This window comes from Perna viridis, chromosome 4, assembly GCF_037379345.1.
Source record: "Perna viridis isolate PV_CMFRI_1.1 ecotype Kerala chromosome 4, ASM3737934v1, whole genome shotgun sequence".
NCBI classification, from domain to species: Eukaryota; Metazoa; Mollusca; class Bivalvia; order Mytilida; family Mytilidae; genus Perna; species Perna viridis.
Window position 1 is genome coordinate 50,266,153 of NC_142448.1, and position 17,534 is coordinate 50,283,686.

General features: G+C 32.7%; 1 protein-coding gene and 1 pseudogene across 10 annotated transcripts in view; one reads left to right on the forward strand and one right to left on the reverse strand.

Annotated features, from left to right (window-relative positions):
* The window catches only part of LOC148620424 (uncharacterized), a 112,654-nt gene that overhangs the window by 46,683 nt on the left and 48,437 nt on the right, over positions 1-17,534 (forward strand). For all 9 annotated transcript variants that reach the window (XM_088581305.1, XM_088581308.1, XM_088581304.1 and 6 more), the window contains 14 exons: positions 2,302-2,420; positions 6,468-6,674; positions 7,103-7,302; positions 9,139-9,994; positions 10,895-11,089; positions 11,649-11,866; positions 12,823-12,947; positions 13,319-13,440; positions 13,811-13,996; positions 14,970-15,175; positions 15,430-15,539; positions 15,918-16,036; positions 16,327-16,518; positions 17,007-17,200. In XM_088581305.1, coding sequence (XP_088437431.1) covers positions 2,302-2,420; positions 6,468-6,674; positions 7,103-7,302; positions 9,139-9,994; positions 10,895-11,089; positions 11,649-11,866; positions 12,823-12,947; positions 13,319-13,440; positions 13,811-13,996; positions 14,970-15,175; positions 15,430-15,539; positions 15,918-16,036; positions 16,327-16,518; positions 17,007-17,200 — 3,049 coding nt within the window. The remainder of the gene's footprint in view (positions 1-2,301; positions 2,421-6,467; positions 6,675-7,102; positions 7,303-9,138; positions 9,995-10,894; positions 11,090-11,648; positions 11,867-12,822; positions 12,948-13,318; positions 13,441-13,810; positions 13,997-14,969; positions 15,176-15,429; positions 15,540-15,917; positions 16,037-16,326; positions 16,519-17,006; positions 17,201-17,534) is intronic.
* On the reverse strand, positions 2,414-5,597 carry LOC148620425 (uncharacterized; annotated as a pseudogene). The gene is made up of 2 exons (XR_015921809.1): positions 5,494-5,597; positions 2,414-5,073 (listed from the first exon to the last, which is right to left on the reverse strand). The product of XR_015921809.1 is annotated as an uncharacterized LOC148620425 (transcript).

Below are 17,534 nucleotides of genomic sequence, written 5' to 3' on the forward strand. Positions count from 1 at the left end.
TGTAGGAAAAAAAACATAACTTGCAACATCTTATGAAAACTTAAAGAACATCTACTCATGGGAATAAAATATAAGGCACTTATATTTATAGCACAGGCTCCTCTTTAAACTTAGGAGTCAACAAAGATAATCTTGAAAACTGGGCATTCTAATGTGTTGCTTATCAAAGTAGGGATGAAAGTGTTTTGCAGATCCACTAACTCGCTTTTTTTGGGAGCTGTTTTTGGTCATTTTGAATATTTGTGGGTGGGGGTGAGTCCTGAATTTGGTGATTTTTTTTTCTAAAGCTTGGTTATATATCTGATCATCCAATGATATTATGTCTGTAAAATCTACCCGTTTTCAGGATGATTCTTGTTTGACCGCTCTAACATGACTTTCGTGAACATTATAAACTTGGTCAGTAGCGTATACCTGAATCGGATTGTGTGAAGAAATGATCGTAAACCAGTCTGGACTGGTTTGAAACAAAAGTAGTTAGGTCGATGGTGAAAAAGTGAAAGTGAAAAATTTGATGTATAAGTCTGTGAAAATTAAAAAAAAATAGATATTCCTGGCAAAGCATTGTGTGTTCTCTGTAAATATGTTGTAAGCTTTGGAATTGTAGGTTGTAGTGTTCAAATGCCCAAGGACTGATCTAATACAAAAACAAAGACATGAGACAACTTCATCTTTTTTATTTCAAAATCACATGTTAGGAGTACAATTACAAGCAATGATTAAACCACTGGTCTTAATGACAGAGTCAGTAATCTAGAGAGTATGGTCCTTTGTACAATAGCAGAGCACAAACTACCTTTTACAATGTCCCCAGATCTGGTTGATCAACTTAGAATTGCATTCATATGTCTAGTACACATTTGCATATACCTGATCTTGTTTTGCAAAATTATTCGCTGCTCAGGTATGAATCAGAAGCCCAAGAAAATGCAAAGGTTAATGCTTTAGATTTCTTAATTTTTTCAGTAGATTCTGTGAAATTTATTGAATAATCAGTATTTTGCATCTTCTCAAAATGAATATAAACTAAGGTAAAACAATACTCAGGACATGCCAGAAATAGGTTCGAAAACCTGAAGTCGCTGGATTTTCCGGGACTGTGCCCCTGTACCCTGCTTGGGGGCTTCAGGCAGCTCCAAACCCCCAAGCCAAGTTTTCTGATTTTTTACCCAAAAGTCACTTTCATCTCTGTCAAAGGTACACAAAACGAATTTTTTTAAATGTTTACTGTAAACTTATGATACTGCTGAATTCATTTTATGAAGAAAAAAAATAACATTGGGACATACTGACATACTGTGAAAGTACTATAGTTCATGGGGTACCAATTTTCATGTATTTTGTGGGTAAGGTAAACCACATAATTTGATTCCCAATGGTAAGGATTATGTACTTTAGGTTGTATTAGCACAGGATCATCAAAACCACAAATTCAAGAATCCACAATATTGTGCTTTTCCTCAAAACCAGGAACATTGATACCTAGGAATATAAGTACTTTCACAGTAAGTATGATTCTGTTTAAAAAATATGAAAAGGATGATAAATCATTTATTTTATTATTCCTATTGGTTGTTTTCCTGTTAAAGGATGCTGTATGTTGTGGGGTAAATATTGACTCATAATATGGTAAAAATAAATTGCGGAAAATTATAGAAATGTAGTATAGAATTCATAAAATATAAGTAAAATTTCATGGTATACAATATATATATACCGTAAGACTTTATGCTGCGAATGATGTCTAGAATGGCTACTGATAGGTTTATCTAAATATGTATCATTGTATGCTGTTTTGTTCGATAATGAAAGATCTACCACTCGTGCATTTTTTTTACATTTTCCCTTGCCACTCTCAAAACAATTTTTTAAGATTAATATAAAAAATAATCAATATGTGAAGCATTGTGAGAACCTATTAACCTTACAACATTAATCTATCACATCTCAAAGTCTTTAATAATTTTTTTCAAGCATACAACTACTGCATTTGTTAACTAACTCATCACAATACTTTCTGCCATCAAGATAAATTTTAGGTTCTTTTGATATAAATACAGTGAATTCTACGTGGTTGTATACCTTTTAATTAAAAAAGACCTTTCCCATCAAAAACTGCTGTTATGTACATAACATACCACCAAAAATTAGTAAACTCCTCTTAATGGCATTAATATTTTTCAAAATAAAAAAAAGTATGTAATGGAAAAAAAAACAATATATTGTTATTGAAATTTGTATATACAAAATAAAAACCTGTTAAATTTTTTTTTACAAAGAAACACCTTCATTTCATTTCAGAGACTACTATTAGTATAGATGACATATTTGGTAATGCTACAGAAACAATGATACTTTGGGATTTGTTTGTCCAGCCAGGTGTATTAGAAACACTGCTCAACTCTGTAAACTCACCAAAGGTAGGTGAAAAAACTGGTTAGTAATTCTACAGAAACAATGAAACTTTGGGATTTGGTTATCCAGCTTGGTGTCTTATAGACACATCTGAACTCTGTGAACTCTCCAAAGGTAAATGAGAAACTGTTTAATAATTCTACAGAAACAATAACACTTTGAGTTAGGTATCTCATAGTCATTTTTCAACTCTGTAAACTCACCATAATTAGTCAAACTCTGTTTTGATTTTATCTAAGTATCCTTATGCTTGAAAAAAAAAGGAAACTCAAGCCCAGAGAGTTTCCCTCAACTTGTTACATCACTATAGCAAACACTTAAATAGCCTGATGAATAGAGACACTCCACAATACACAAAAGATACTTTCATACTCTACCTTTTTTTCAACAAAACATTACACCACAGAAAGTTTGAAGCAGTTATGAAAATTTCTTCTTGAATTAGATATTGTAGTTCTTTAAAAACCCCATGATATCCCCCAAACAACCATTGTTTGTTTGCTGCCACTTACTACAAGGGAAATGCTTAGCCTGCTAAGTTGTTTTGGTGACCAACAATAGATGCAAATGTTCACTCAACTATGAGCAAAGCTCACTTTGTGTTACCCTCCCTTGAAAAACAAAACTGTATGTGCTTAATGGTATCATATGTTTAAGAATTTTAACATTACTTGTGGATACATGTAATACAAAAGACACAAACAAAATTAGAATTATTGGATTGTAATTTAGTCTTAATTTCATTTTGAAAAGCTTGATTTATCCAAAAACATATAAAATGAAAAGTTTTCAAATTAATAATGTGTCTTCTATTGTTGATAAGGGTACCCTTACAGTAAGTGTATCAACAAACATAATGAATTTACCGAGGATTGATTAAAGCTTTGAAACTAAATTTTATAATTGGTTGCAAGTTGCCTAAATTAAAAAGATATTTACTTGTCTTACCCAAACTTCAATTTATGGAGTTTAGCTCGTTGTGATTTCTCTTTTGTCCATGTATTACAACCAACCCATAGAAATCCATTAATGTCAGTGGCCAGAGAACAAGGAAGCTCTATACCTAAGTCACTGATGTGATGACAGTAGATTAAATCTCCTGTCTGATTCAATACATGGACACAATGGTTGTTTTTACCTATAACCAGAATAAGACAACTGGTGGTCACTGTTATGTCTGATGGGTAAAACTTATCACTACCAGACTGCTGTTTATTACCACCAGTGTAGACCCATTTAACCTGACCCCTATAATCTAAGACTACCACCCTTCCCTAGTAGGCACTGTTCAGTAAAACAATAATATGGATAGTGTCTTTACTGGAATTAATACTCTGTGGCCATGTAAATAGTCTTTGATTGTCTCTTTCATATTCATATGTATGGATTATCTCTCCATTCCAATTCATTAAAACAAATTCTCTGATGCTGTTTGCTTTGATATCAATAGATTCTGGTTCTGTAAGACCTACTAGAATTTCTTTGTGTTCATTGACATGTACTGCCACTGTAATTAATGGAGAGAAATCTTTGTATGATTTGATTTTTTCTTCTGTTTTATATAGTCTTAGTTCTGTATCCTGTGATGATATAAGAACATCTCCATTGTACATCCTGGCCATGTCATAGGCCTTGATATCTTCTTCCTTTAATATTGTCATCTCGCCATCGTCAATCTTCACTTTCTGTAGTTTGTCACTTGCGAAGCTTCCAATAAGTTTGACATTGTCATCAACATGTTGAACACTAATTATATTTTTTATGTCACTTTCATAGGTATGAACCAATGTTAGAGCATCAATTTTATATAAATCACCAAAGATTTTGTTAAGGACTGTATCGTTATTTTGACCATGCATAAACTCAGCTCTAGGTACAGATATCTTGTTTTTAGTCTTTTCAGCTAACTTGGTATCAGTTGTTTTGCTTTTATCAAAGACATCGGAAGCTTTCCTTGACAGCAGAATACTATTTATATCATCTTTTCTTTTCATCAAATCTTCTTCACTTTTCTGAGTGTTTATAAGATCATTCTTTAGTTTGTCTTCTGTTGGTTTGTAAATTGAGTCACATTTTTGTATCAAATCTTGAGCATATTTTGTCACTGCATCCTTTATTACTCTTTCTTGGCCCTGAATTTGGTTAATTATGGTGCTGTGATCTTTAGTAGTATTTGTCAATAATTGTAGTAGTTTTGTATTTTCTGCTTGGAAAACAGGAGATGGTTGTTCAATTTCTGTCCAAGATCTTCCATTTGGGAATTTTTGTTCTCATAGATTTCATAGATGTCATGTATGTGGTGTTCCAAGTGTGTACTTCTTGAACATTTGAAACAAATTGTGATTTCACAATCACTGCAATAGGGAATACATCTCTTACCTTCATGGCTGCTGCATGTCATGTTTTCAAGGTCAGCCTGATGATGTGATGTGAGCTTCTTGACTTCCATAATCATACAGTTTGATGACTTGATGAGTTTTGTTAGATTGTATTTTGGTATGAATCTTTACAGAACAAAAATTGCAGAAAAATACATTGCATGTAATACAGTTCCATTGATTATCTGCTGACTCTTCACAGAACTGGCATTTGGCTGGAGTCTGTGGTGTTTCCTCAGGCTGGGCTGAAGCCATTATTATTTGGTTTGGCTTTTCACAACTGAAAAATGGAAATAAAAAAAATTGTGATATAGCTTTATTTGAAGGTTCGTTTACATTTGCGGATGTGGGTGACGTACAAATGTATTAAAATTGGAAGGTGGATGTGGGTAAAGCAAGATAATAACTGCTTAATGTTTTGAAATCAAGGTAACTTATCCTAACATGACAGTATTCTAAGCATTAAATTAAAGAAATGAAACAAGTTATTTTGAGCAAACAAAATTATAGCCAGTCTCAATCCAGTGGGGTGGTTAGTTGTTATAATATCCTCAATCTGTATCTACTTTCTGAACTGTACAAGTCCTTTCAGGAGTAAGTTCACTTGCCAAACAGGAAGTTGAACATTATAAAAAACTTTCCCTTACCAAAACTTCGCTTGCCACAGTTTCTAATAGGAATGTAATAAATGTTTTCTTACCTTCTTGATGATCAAATTCAAAGGTAAATCCTAATTTTGCTCATGTTCTATACCTATATTATTATACCATACCCAGAATTGTTCAAAGTTTCTGTGTTTGACTTCCTGATTTAAAAATAGGTCATGTACTTCAAAAGTATATATAGGCTATTTGACGACTTTTAATTGTCTAGTTCAAAAAGATTTTTTCATGACATGATTTAGCATGAATGATTCTCTATAGCCTTCAAACACTAGGAACAGTGTAACAAATGGGCATTAAAATGTTTGTCTGTCTGTTTCTAATATTGCTTAACAAATTGAATACATACCTGCTACTTTACTTTGTTTATCTGGTAATCTTGAAGATTAATCCTCATTAAATAAATAGTTGAATTGGATTTTTGTATCAATACCCGTATATGATTTAAGGCTTTTTAATGGATTGGTTGGTATCTTTTGTGAGACTGACATGCCATGTGTAGTTTAGGAAAGAAAACAATGAGATTAGTATTTGTTAAGGGTTATGTTTCAAGTTTTTTTTCATGTACAATTTTTCTCTTAGAACTTAAAAATTGATTTACAATCTTGTTTCAATTGCTTTGAAAATATTGTAGTTTCAATTGATTTCAAATATACATGTATTACATAGAAATATAAAATTGCTGATAAATGCTTAATTAAAACAAAATATCTTTTTTTCATTCATTAGACATCAAAGTAACCGCTATTTATGGCCTGGAATTTTATTTTGAGTTAGAAATTTTTTTATGCGCAAGCACAAAAAGAGTTAAGTTTTTTCAGCAGTTAAAATTTTTATTTTAAAATCTACGATGTGGGTACATTGAATCCTATTTTTTAGGTCTAATGCTGATTAAAAAAATTGTTTGGCTCCAATTTGGAATAACATTACTTTTTCCAAAAAATCCCAGACCCCTTTCTGTGCTTAAGTACAAGTAGAAGCATGTTAGTAACAAATTCTTTGTTCAATTCAGATGTCAGCTTTATTTACCAATGACAACATAACCTCTGTCATCCTAACTCTCTGCTATACTGGAAACTTTTCTGAGTACTTCATTGTTCCAAGTCATGCCAGTATTGATGTCAGCAAGTTAAAGACTGATTTCTGTGCCATTGACTTGATGAAAGTGATAAGTGAATTAATGGAGGAGAGTGAAATATTGAGTTCTATCATCACTGAGGTAAGAAATTGTCATTCACTTTAATGGCAAAAATGTTGAAGTTAAATGTCATTGCCAAAGCTAATTTATGAAACATTGATAATTTCAGCTGTAATTTTTTAAACCAGCATTAAAGAATTAAGTAATAAGATTGAAGTGTGATGCATATTATTTCATGGAAATCTTTTCAGCTTTGAATCATGCCCTACATGAATGCAGATTCTTAATACATTGTAAAATATTTTTTTCATTTGCAGTGCTTAATATTTGTTGTTGTTTACCTTTGTTAAACCATTTGAAAAAAAAGGAGAAAGTCATTTTCTGAAAGAAGACCTTGAGAAGAGTTGGAAGTTACTGAAATAGTTTTCACTTCTTTCCCTTCACAGAAATTGTTCTGTATTTTTCAGACATAAATTGATGGCTATATGTTATTTTCATCATTTTTGCAGTCTTTTAGCAACTCCACTTCAGCCTCTGACCTCATGTCAATCATTATGGGTGTAGAGAAGTTGACCACACCCCTCACCTCGCTGTTGACCAATCCACCATCACTTGATCTGCCTGTCAATTGGATGAATGCTTCCTATTGGCTGAATATGTTGGCACAGTACACAGAAAGTAGACAAGATCAACGAAATGTAGTTAAAGAGTAAGTGGACTTTTTAATGAGGTTATATCTACACAGGATTAATGAAATCAAACATTGTTGAACATTGTAGAGTTATAGGTTCAAGTGGAGAATCACTTCAGATTTCTGAAAATTTGCTGTCCAGCACAAGTTTTTGCATTAGTATTCCCATATGTTCTTACTCAATTGTCAATTTTCATTTTGTTTACCCCTCTCTTTTGTGCAAATAGGGGGATACGCAGCCAAATGTGCCATATAGGATAATCATATGGTTTTGAAATATGATAATTCTATGAATTGAGCATGATATGATAATCATTTGTTTCAGACCAAAATTACCATATGAGAATCAATTGATTAACATATGACTTTCATATGTAATTGACCATATGATTTTCATATGTTGCACATTTGGCTGTGTAAAGGAATAATTTCTTCTCAGTACATCTGTTCGTCCATAACTAGTTTGTAGAAATGTTCTTATGTTTGAAGAAAAATCCTTAAAAAAAATTTAATGACTTTCATATAGTGCTTTGGTATCCTAGGTAAATGTACATCAAGGAAAAGAATTTTCATTTGATGTTTGTAAGGAGAGTTAATACAACCTATGGGTTTACTTAATCAATGTCCACGTACAACCTATTGATCTACTTAATTATTGTCCAAGTGGTAGTTGGGGTTTTCTCATTAAAGAGACAAGAAAATTTGTTTTTATACGTCCATCAAAGATGGGACAGATTATGGTATACCATTGTCCGTCTGTTGTCCAAACTTTGGACAATAACTCAAAAACGCTTCCACCAACTTTTATGAAACTTTTGTGAATTGTTCATATCTATTGAAGTAAGCTCCCTTCCGATTTGTGTAAATGTCAAATTTTACGTTTCCTTGTTACGAAGTTTTACTCTTTGAAAAAAGCCAGCAACGGCCAAGGAAATTTTCTTCGTTGAAAAATCATTCAAAACATACCATTTGTTATGATGATCGACCAATAACTATAAAAGGTACTTGGTAATCTTGTCAGAAAAGTGCGTTTTAAACAAAATAGAAATGTATGGGTGAAAAATCAAGACAATGAACTTAGTTAAAATTGAGGTAGCTTTGATAGTGCCAAATTATTTGTGCTTTTTTTATTTACATTTTTTTTTTGGGATGGAGGGTATTCACAGTATTTCTAGTTGATCATATAAATTCATTAAAAGCATAAGGACAAGTTAAAAGGGCAACGGGCTTATCATGCGCTTAAAGTGCAGCTGTTTATTAGCTGTGCAAGATTTCATGATCTCACTATGGGTTGAGACATAACATGTGATTTAAATTACCATAAAAAAATGGAACAGTTTAAAAAAAAGAATTAGTGAATGATCATATCTTACCTATATGAGTTTGAAAATTCTTTTGGAATGATAATTTATCAAGAATAACTGTAGATTGAGTATTTCTTGCAGTTCGTTTACCGGTATACCCAGTGTTTTGAAGTGACCTATTTTCTACACCTGGTCGTGATGTATTGTGATGAGGTCGATATGTCATGATCAGCTGTTAAATGTAGGTAATTTTAATTCAAACATTTAATCAGAAAAACTCAAAAGTGAGAAAAAGAATCAAACACCAGCGTTTCTCATGCGAGATTTGGAAATCTCAGACACCCTTTGGTAAGATATGATAGTTCTCTCATTTGGATGCCAGCCTTGTTAGAGAACGATTTAATCTTTCCTTTGGGTGTCTAAGATTTCCTTATCTTGCACTCATACAAGTGTTAGATTCTTAAAATATCATGTATAAACTTGCTTGCAATATTTCCAAATCTGTTTACCTTTCCATATATAATGTTGTTGTTTTTTTGGTTTTTTTCAGACTGATGACCTTTATGACATCTGTTCAACCCTTGTTAACAGACGAATCTTTCAGGTCAATAGGTCATATCATGGATACATATCTAAAATTACTGATAGACAATTTGCAGTCAATGAATTCTACAACTCTGTCCTTAGATAACCTTTTTAGGTCTGTTCCAAGTTTGTCCACCATTTATACAACTTTACAGATTAATGACAGTGCTTTAATTGAACTGTTGCAATCTCCGATAAAAAATCCTGAAGAATTTGTAAAGCTGATGTCCATGTCAGATCCATATAAATATTTCTGTGAAGATGAAAAGTATTGGCATGTTATATTTGTTGTGAGTGCTGACACACCTGACAAAATCTGTTCTGGAAATATGACAGACATTTTAGAAAAGCTAATGACAGAATTGAAAGTAGCAGACTACTTGAGTGCTGTTCAGAATGCTTCTGCTTTACCTGATTGGAAAAATATAATAATGAATTCCATGAAACTGTCCGAAGTTTTGACAGGATTAATGACATCTGATAGTGTAAAATTTGATGCTTCAAAAACTTTACGTGCATTGTCTCAATATAATAGTACCGATTATCTTTGGAACTTTTTGTCATACTTTCAGTCATTAAATACTCTGAGTAATGATACCAGCACTTCTATTTTGAATGAATTATTATCATCATTCAAAACAACACAAATGGGAATGCATTTAACTAATGTTATTTTGGATAAACTTTTACAACCAGGAAGTAAATTAGATTTTGGCGCCTTCCTGAAAAATGGAAGTAGTGTATCAGCCTTGCTGAACTCACTTGGTATCAGTGGAGAATCTGTAAACCAGTTATTTAGTGGATTTTTAAAACCAGGAAAGGTATTAGACTTTTAAATGATGAAAAAAATTGATGATCTATGTTTTCTCTAGAGCTGTTTTGGAGGGAGTTCCCCTAAGAACAACCATTGTCCCTCTAAGGTGGTTGATCCCCGTGCAGGTCCGGGTGTTAAAAGAATAGGCTCGCAGCAGCGCTAAGCTTGTCGTAAAAGGCGACTAAATGGTGCTCAGAACCCTAGCCGGGGGCTAGGGTGCTCTGCCCACAGAGCAACTGGGATGTGTGCCCCAGGTGGTGGAATGGGGTACCCCTGGTGTGTTACATGCTGGGGTTGTCAGGCTATAATACGGAAAACCATAATGGTGCACTGTGTTGAGAAAGATGCCACGTTCCTCGCACTTGAAAGAACCCTACTGTGGTATTCTCCCGGAGTAGGAACCATAGGGCTCTGCCACAGGAGGCTAAATTGCCCGACCCTACCCACCTCTCCCTATTTCCAGTGGCAATCAAAATTTATCGACCCCATTGTCCTTGTGTCCCATCCCTTTTCCATTTCATCATCATTTCATGTTCATTTTATCATCAATTTCACGTTCATTGTCTGAATATAGCTGAAATATTGCTGCTCGGACGTTAAACCCCAACAAACAAACAACAAACTAAGGTGGTTGATTCCTGAATATAAGTTAATAATCAAGGGGGACTCTCTGAAGCAAGTGCCTTGAGAAAATTCTTTGAAGTGATTAATCCATTTATTTAATAATTTAATTCATAGTACTTAGTAAGAAAAAAAAGCTCATTAGGTAAACTTATTTCTAGTTGTAAAGTAATTTTAATCTTAATATTGGACTTCAGGCAAATATCCTAGTAAAAAATGTGCATTATTTTCCATTTTTATTTTAAAACAAACTGCTTTGTTGCATGTTTCTTAATTTACATATCAGGTGTCAGAGTTTATATCTGTTCTTGGAGACAGTTCTGCTTTAGAGTCATTCCTGTGTGATGCCAATCAGTGGAATGAAATGTTCCAGCTCTCTATAAATGTTACAGACATAGTGGGATCTCTGTGTAGAACTAATACATCTAATGTTCTGATGATGTTAATGGAGCAGTTTCATTTAGATGATGTTATACACATTGTAAGTCTTATTATGCCACTGCCCTAAGTTTAAAGTGTATCATAAAAACTAATTTTTGTTCTTTTGTTTTCAATTTTTATTCCCCTACTGGTGACTTGCACCGAAAGGGACTTAAGGTTTTTACTCTTTTTGTCCCTCATTCTGGCAAATTAATTTTCCAAACATTTATTTTGTCATACTTGCAGATATCCATTTGATACATTACTCTACCATGACAAGTTTGAACTTTGTTCCTGCTCATTGATATTTTGCTGAGTTATGGCCCTTGGACTTTCAAAACTCTGCACTTTTCTCGTTAACAAGTTACGCATTAAGTTTGCCCTCTGTTCTTTATAATAGACTTTTCATCTGCTAGGATTTTGTATTTCCATGCGATACTCACAGATTGCTTGTTTTTCTTGACCAATGTATGCTGAAATAATACATCATATTTTCAGAATGTAGGGAAATGTAAACCTAATTAGGAGAAAAAGAAGCATTTCAATAAAAGTCAGTTTATCTCAGACTCCTTAAAAGACCTGTTTTCACAATAGGCTAAATGTCTCATTTTTTTCTCCAGATAACCAACCAAAATAGTACCTTTGATATCAAGACCATGGTAGCTGAGGTTGAGAAACTGACTGCTAATGTTTTGAAGTTATTTAACATAACAATGGTGGATTTGAGCGGTATTGACCTCAGTGGTATCTCGCAGCTGAATGTAACAGCTCTGGAGTCAGCCATAATGAAGGAGACGGAAAAACTGGAGGGACTTTATCCTGATATGTATGCTAAATTGTAAGTGATCTTTGGTGCTCGTTTTTTTTTATGTTGAGAATTAAAGCAAGTAAGGTTGAAAACAAGACCAAATGAAATTAACATTCAGTTTTTTTTTCAATCTCATTGAAGTAATTGATTAGGGCCATGGTACAAAAAAATGGCTGACACCCTATAGTAAGTCCTGTAACAAATTATGTTTGGGCTGCAAGTTTTTTTTCCCCACCTTTTTGTGTGTAGGTGATTAATATTGGCCTGAAGGTAGTTCAGCTGAAGACAATATGTAATATACCATTTGTATTATGATTGATAGTACTTTGGCTGAGATAACCCCTGTGCACTCCCCACACATCAATCACAATGTAATTTTCAGGTACTATCATACCTTCCATTTACCTTGAACTTTGACCTCATGGCCAAATAATGGTTTGGCATGACAGGTTTGTGTCTGGGCTGTAACTATTTTGTCCTTTGGCTATTTAATATTCAGCATGAAGATAGGTCTGTTCAAAACAATGTGTCATGCACCAATGTTGGTGACCTTTGATCTTGAACTTTGACCTTGAGGTCAAATAAATGATTTTTAGATACATATTTGTGTCCAGACTTTTTCTTCTTTTGGTGTGGATTTTTTTAAATATAAAATGAGGATAAATCAGGTCAAGGAGTGTGTTGCATACCATGGTTGTTGACCTTTGTTTGTGGTCAAATTATATATTTAATACAGGCTGATGTACAGCCTTTCCTGCACAGTGGGGCCCTCAGAGATGGATTTCATTTAGTTGATAGTCATCCATTGTATTGTGGATATCAAAACATAGTGGTGTTTGTGGATTAAGCACCAATTGATTCATTTTTAGGCTGCAGATTAAAAAAAAATATTGTTAGTAACATTTTGTTCTTATAAACAAACCATGGCAATGTGTTTTGTTGTATACTTTTCTTTGTTTTTTTGTTTTTTGTTTTTTTTTTTTTAGATTAGAGAATATTTTGATGAGTTCAGTTAACACCAGTGACCCTATAAGCAGTGCCTCAGCAACTGTCTTAGCTGCAGCTAATCTCTGGTTGTCCATCTTCAACAAACAGATCAAAGATATGAACTGTAGGTATCAAGCCAACTGATAGAAAAAGTTATTGATGTTTTTGTCTTCTGTTAGATCACATCAATCAGAAACAACTTCAGAGATAGACTGCCTTTGTCGAAATTTTGTAGGGTACTTAATCTTATCTCTTATTTGCACTCATTCAATAATATTCAAGTTGTTAAATCCATTAAATTCTTTCTTTATATAAGATATGCTCAGAGTTGATTTTAATAATTAAAGACTGAACATTATTAGAAGTTTAAGAGTAAATTTGTACTATAAATGAATGAAAACCTAGTTGATAGAATGAATTAAAAATGAGATCTAAAAGGCAAGTTTTTAATTCAGTCCATTAAATTGAATCTTATCCTTGTTCAATCTGTTTCAGACCAACCAATGAATGTGTCTATGTTGCTGCATGGTTCTAATGTGGGTAAAGCTATAGATATGGTCCTGCAGAATCCAGAATGGATGGAAGAACTGATTCATGCACAGATAGATGCTGAAAAGGTGAGAAGTCAATTTTTTTATGGTTTCTTTTCTTTTGAAATTTTCTGCTATATCAGTCTGAAGGAATTTTTACCATCAACATTGTTTTAGTTTTCAGAATGTATACTGTCTTTGAGCCCTTGTAATGTTATATATAACTATTAGAAGCCTTCAAATGTACATGTACGGAAAAAAAAGCTAGAGAATTTAACTCCATTACTTGGTAATATGCAGAATGACAAACATCTGGTGTTTTTTTTAACCAATATCTTAAAAAAAAACCATTCAACTTAAGTCAGTCAAGGAATTGAAATGGTATTAAAAAAAGGCAGATCTTTTAATAACAGGAAGATAAAGTAGTGTTTTTAAGGTTCTAACTTGCTTTTTGCAGCTTTCTTTGTACCTGATGAGTAATTTCACAGCCATTTGCAGTGATAAATTCTGGGCTGATGTGGTAACCAATGGCAACCTGACAGCTGTACATAAAGTATGGCAGACTGTTTGTGCCTTAAATGAAACAACAATTACACAAGAAGCTATGTCAGGATTTGTCAACAACTATCTGTTTCAACAGCAGGTGAGAAAAAATATACAAGGACTACTTTAGTAGGAGACTTTAGAGCTGTAGGAATATTCTTCTTGTGTATTAATGATCTTTTTATCAAAATTGTCTTTCTAGACTGGGCATATTCACTGTTGATTGGGTTTAAAAGGTCACATTGTCCTTCAAAGATGCCTCATAAAGTTTTAAACCAATGAAAAATGGTGCATAAAAGTCATAATTAATGTTATAATTACAAGATGGCGCTTCCTGATATTAAATGATTTGACAAATGGGATTTTTAATAATAAAAAATATTCATCTCTTGCATTGAGCTTGTAGTAAAGTTTTTGTCTGGTTGATTGAAAAAAATTTTCCTTAATCACTAAAAAAAGTTTTTTTCTTGATCTGAAATTTAATAAATAAATATTTTACACATGAAAGGTTAAAACAATTTATATATATATATTTGATGTATATTCCTATTCATTTGCATTTTCATTCTTATTTGTGGTCTGTTTACATATGAATAATGTTGTTGTATTCAATATAATTATATTGTGTATGGTTATTATACCCCCACTCAACAAGTAGGTGGTATATTGGAATCACCTTGTCCATCCATCATTCCATCTGTCTGTCCAATTTTTTGTCATAATTATCGCTGATCCCAATGGATGAATTGATTTCAAATTTGGTGTGTGTCTTCATATAAATGGGGCATATGTTGCAAGAAAGTTTGATTGCTTACTAATATCAACTTCCTATCTTGTGGGACTTTGCCATTTTTCACTATATGGATGACAGAGAAAGTTTTTGTCACAAAAATCTCGGATCCAGATAGATGGATTGATTTTCAAATTTGGTGTGTGGCTACATGTAGATGGGGCAAATGTTGTAAGTAATTTTGGTTGCTCTCTAATATCAACTTCCTGTACGAATGATGGTATGCATACCACAATAATGTGTGCAACTTCATGTTAAGTTATGTGCATACTTTTTTAAACAGTTAGCTGTTCTAATGGAAGAGTTAAATAAAGGAGTAATCAACATGTCAACACTTTATCCAAACATCATGGAATTCTCAAACATCTTAAGTACCATGATGCAGAAAACCGATTTTGCCAAAGTATTTAATGTTACCTCCTTGGTAAATGTGTTGGAAAGGTTAAGAAACAGCTTGATGAAGAACCTTGACAGACAGATTCCTCAATGGTAAGTAAGAAATTAACATTAACTGCATCGTCAGTTGTAAGTCAAATTCTATGGTATTTAATTAATCCAAGGAAAAAAAATAATGAAGCACAAAATATGAGAAAACTAAAAGTAAGTTAAAATAAAAGTAGACTTAAAAAAATGTGTGGAACCCATTGAAAGATAGGGTAGACATCTGCTTTTCTACATGAGGCAAAATATGTATTCTTGAAGACTGCTATCTGACAGTTTGAATTCTATTATTTTTACTGCAGGTCCTCGATGTTGACTTCTCTGTTACCTCAGGATGATACTTTAGTCAAATCAGTGCAGACATTTAACCTTATAATGCAGGAAATCAACAACAGACTGACTGTTTTACAAGGTATGTTTAATTAGTCTTTTAAAATAGGTATGTAATTGTATTTGCATTCTGACATTTTATGAGTTTTTTATAACATAGTCTCCAAGTGGGATAAGTGCTCTATTTTATTTATTATTTTTTTATTTATATTTGTTCTCTTATTCAAATTAAATTAAAAAAGATTTTGTATTTAATTAAATTTTGCTGTTAACTCATAATGCCTACTTCATTTAATTTTTATTTATTCATTGAGTTAAAAATAATTTCACAGCCTCACAAAGTTAAAAAACGAGCTTGTGATAAACAAAATTTGTTCTCTTTCAATTCTTTGTATTGATAATTTAAGTTTTTTAAAGAGCCTGACCTTAAAATGATTTGTAATTAATTTGTATTCTACAGGAACCTCTGGTACATCCATGCTTATCCAGAATTCTACAGAATTGATTTCTATCTTAAACTCAATATTCAGGAAAACACAGAATGAAACAGTCATATCAAATGAAATTAATGTGTCCAAGGTAACTGGACTGTGTATGATATATGCTCACCTCCTTTAAACAAAATATTTTATCATTTCATATAATGTTTGGTAAAAACTTTCAATAGTCTGTGGATTCAATTGGAAATTTCAAGCAAAATATGAATTTTATTTCAAGAGTAAAAATTTTCTGTTGGCTATGTAATTAGGTTAAATTCATTTACATATTTAAATAAATCTGGCCAAGTAAAAAAAACTGGCACCACAAGTTAAAGTTCTGTGGAATTAATTTAATTTTTCTTCTAAGGTTTTATTTTTTTATTTTCTTAGCTCTCTGAGGTGATTGGATCAACAGACTTATTTACAAGTCTGTGTAAATCTAAGAAATTAGGCGATTACATCACCCCTGATGGTGTTTTATCTCAGCTGGCAAAGGATCTGGGAAGTGTCATGTGTATTTACCCAGAGGCCTTACAACAAGTTCTGATGGACCAGTCTAAATCAGAGTTGCTCCAGAAACAGGTGAGGATGGAGTTTCTGTCCCTATTTCACCTGTTGCTATATTCTCTGTTATATATAACTTAAAAAATCAAATTAAGTATGCAATAGTTGTATCATTCATCCAAGCAGTATAAGAACTTTAAATCATTCTGTAGTCCTCTGCTTAGCTCTGTTAACCAGGCTTAAAACTATTGTACGATGTATAGCAAACTATAGTTCGGCAGGTTATTTTGGCAGGTGTAAAATTTTGTGATTTTGACACAAAAATGTACATGAAAAACTTTGGTGGATGCTAATATAACTCCAGAGTAAATATTTTCTGAATTTATATTGGTGTTTTGTAAAAAAAAATTACTCACTTTACTGTATTATACAAAGCATTTAGATTTGCTTTAAGAAAGTCTTGTGTTGTAGGACTGTCATAACATATATTGTATCATTTAATCATGAATCCCATTAACATTAAATTTGGCTCATAAAAGGTAATTATGTAAAGTATTAATTTTCAGATTGAAATGATTTGGAACAGTACCACACCAGGGGCTGCAGACTGGAATGGTTTACAACAGAGTGTTACCAACTTTACAACATTATTGACGGCATTGTTTGAACGACCTCCATTAGTTGACAATGGAGTCACAGATATGCTGGATTGGTCTTTGGTGCTAAGATCCCTGGAAGGAATGTTCACTTCGCCACAAATGTAAATGTTCCTTTGATACAAGTTGCAGTTAGAAGGATTTGTAGATTTTCTTTGAAACACCCCTAATCCGTTTGAAGAGGGGTGTACATTTTGTTAGATATTGCTTTTCATAAATGTCAATGTCGTTGGAGTCTTCTGGTTTGTCTTATTAAATTGTTGTGATGCTTCCTTGTGTACATGTAGTATAGGAGACATGAAATTAACTCATTATTATTTTAAGTGAGTGATAACTTCAGCTTGCCATAGCTAGAAGTATGAAGTGCAATATATTCTGAAACTTCATAGTAGGTTTATGTGTTATTGCTATTACTATGACCTATCTTTAGGATGTTTG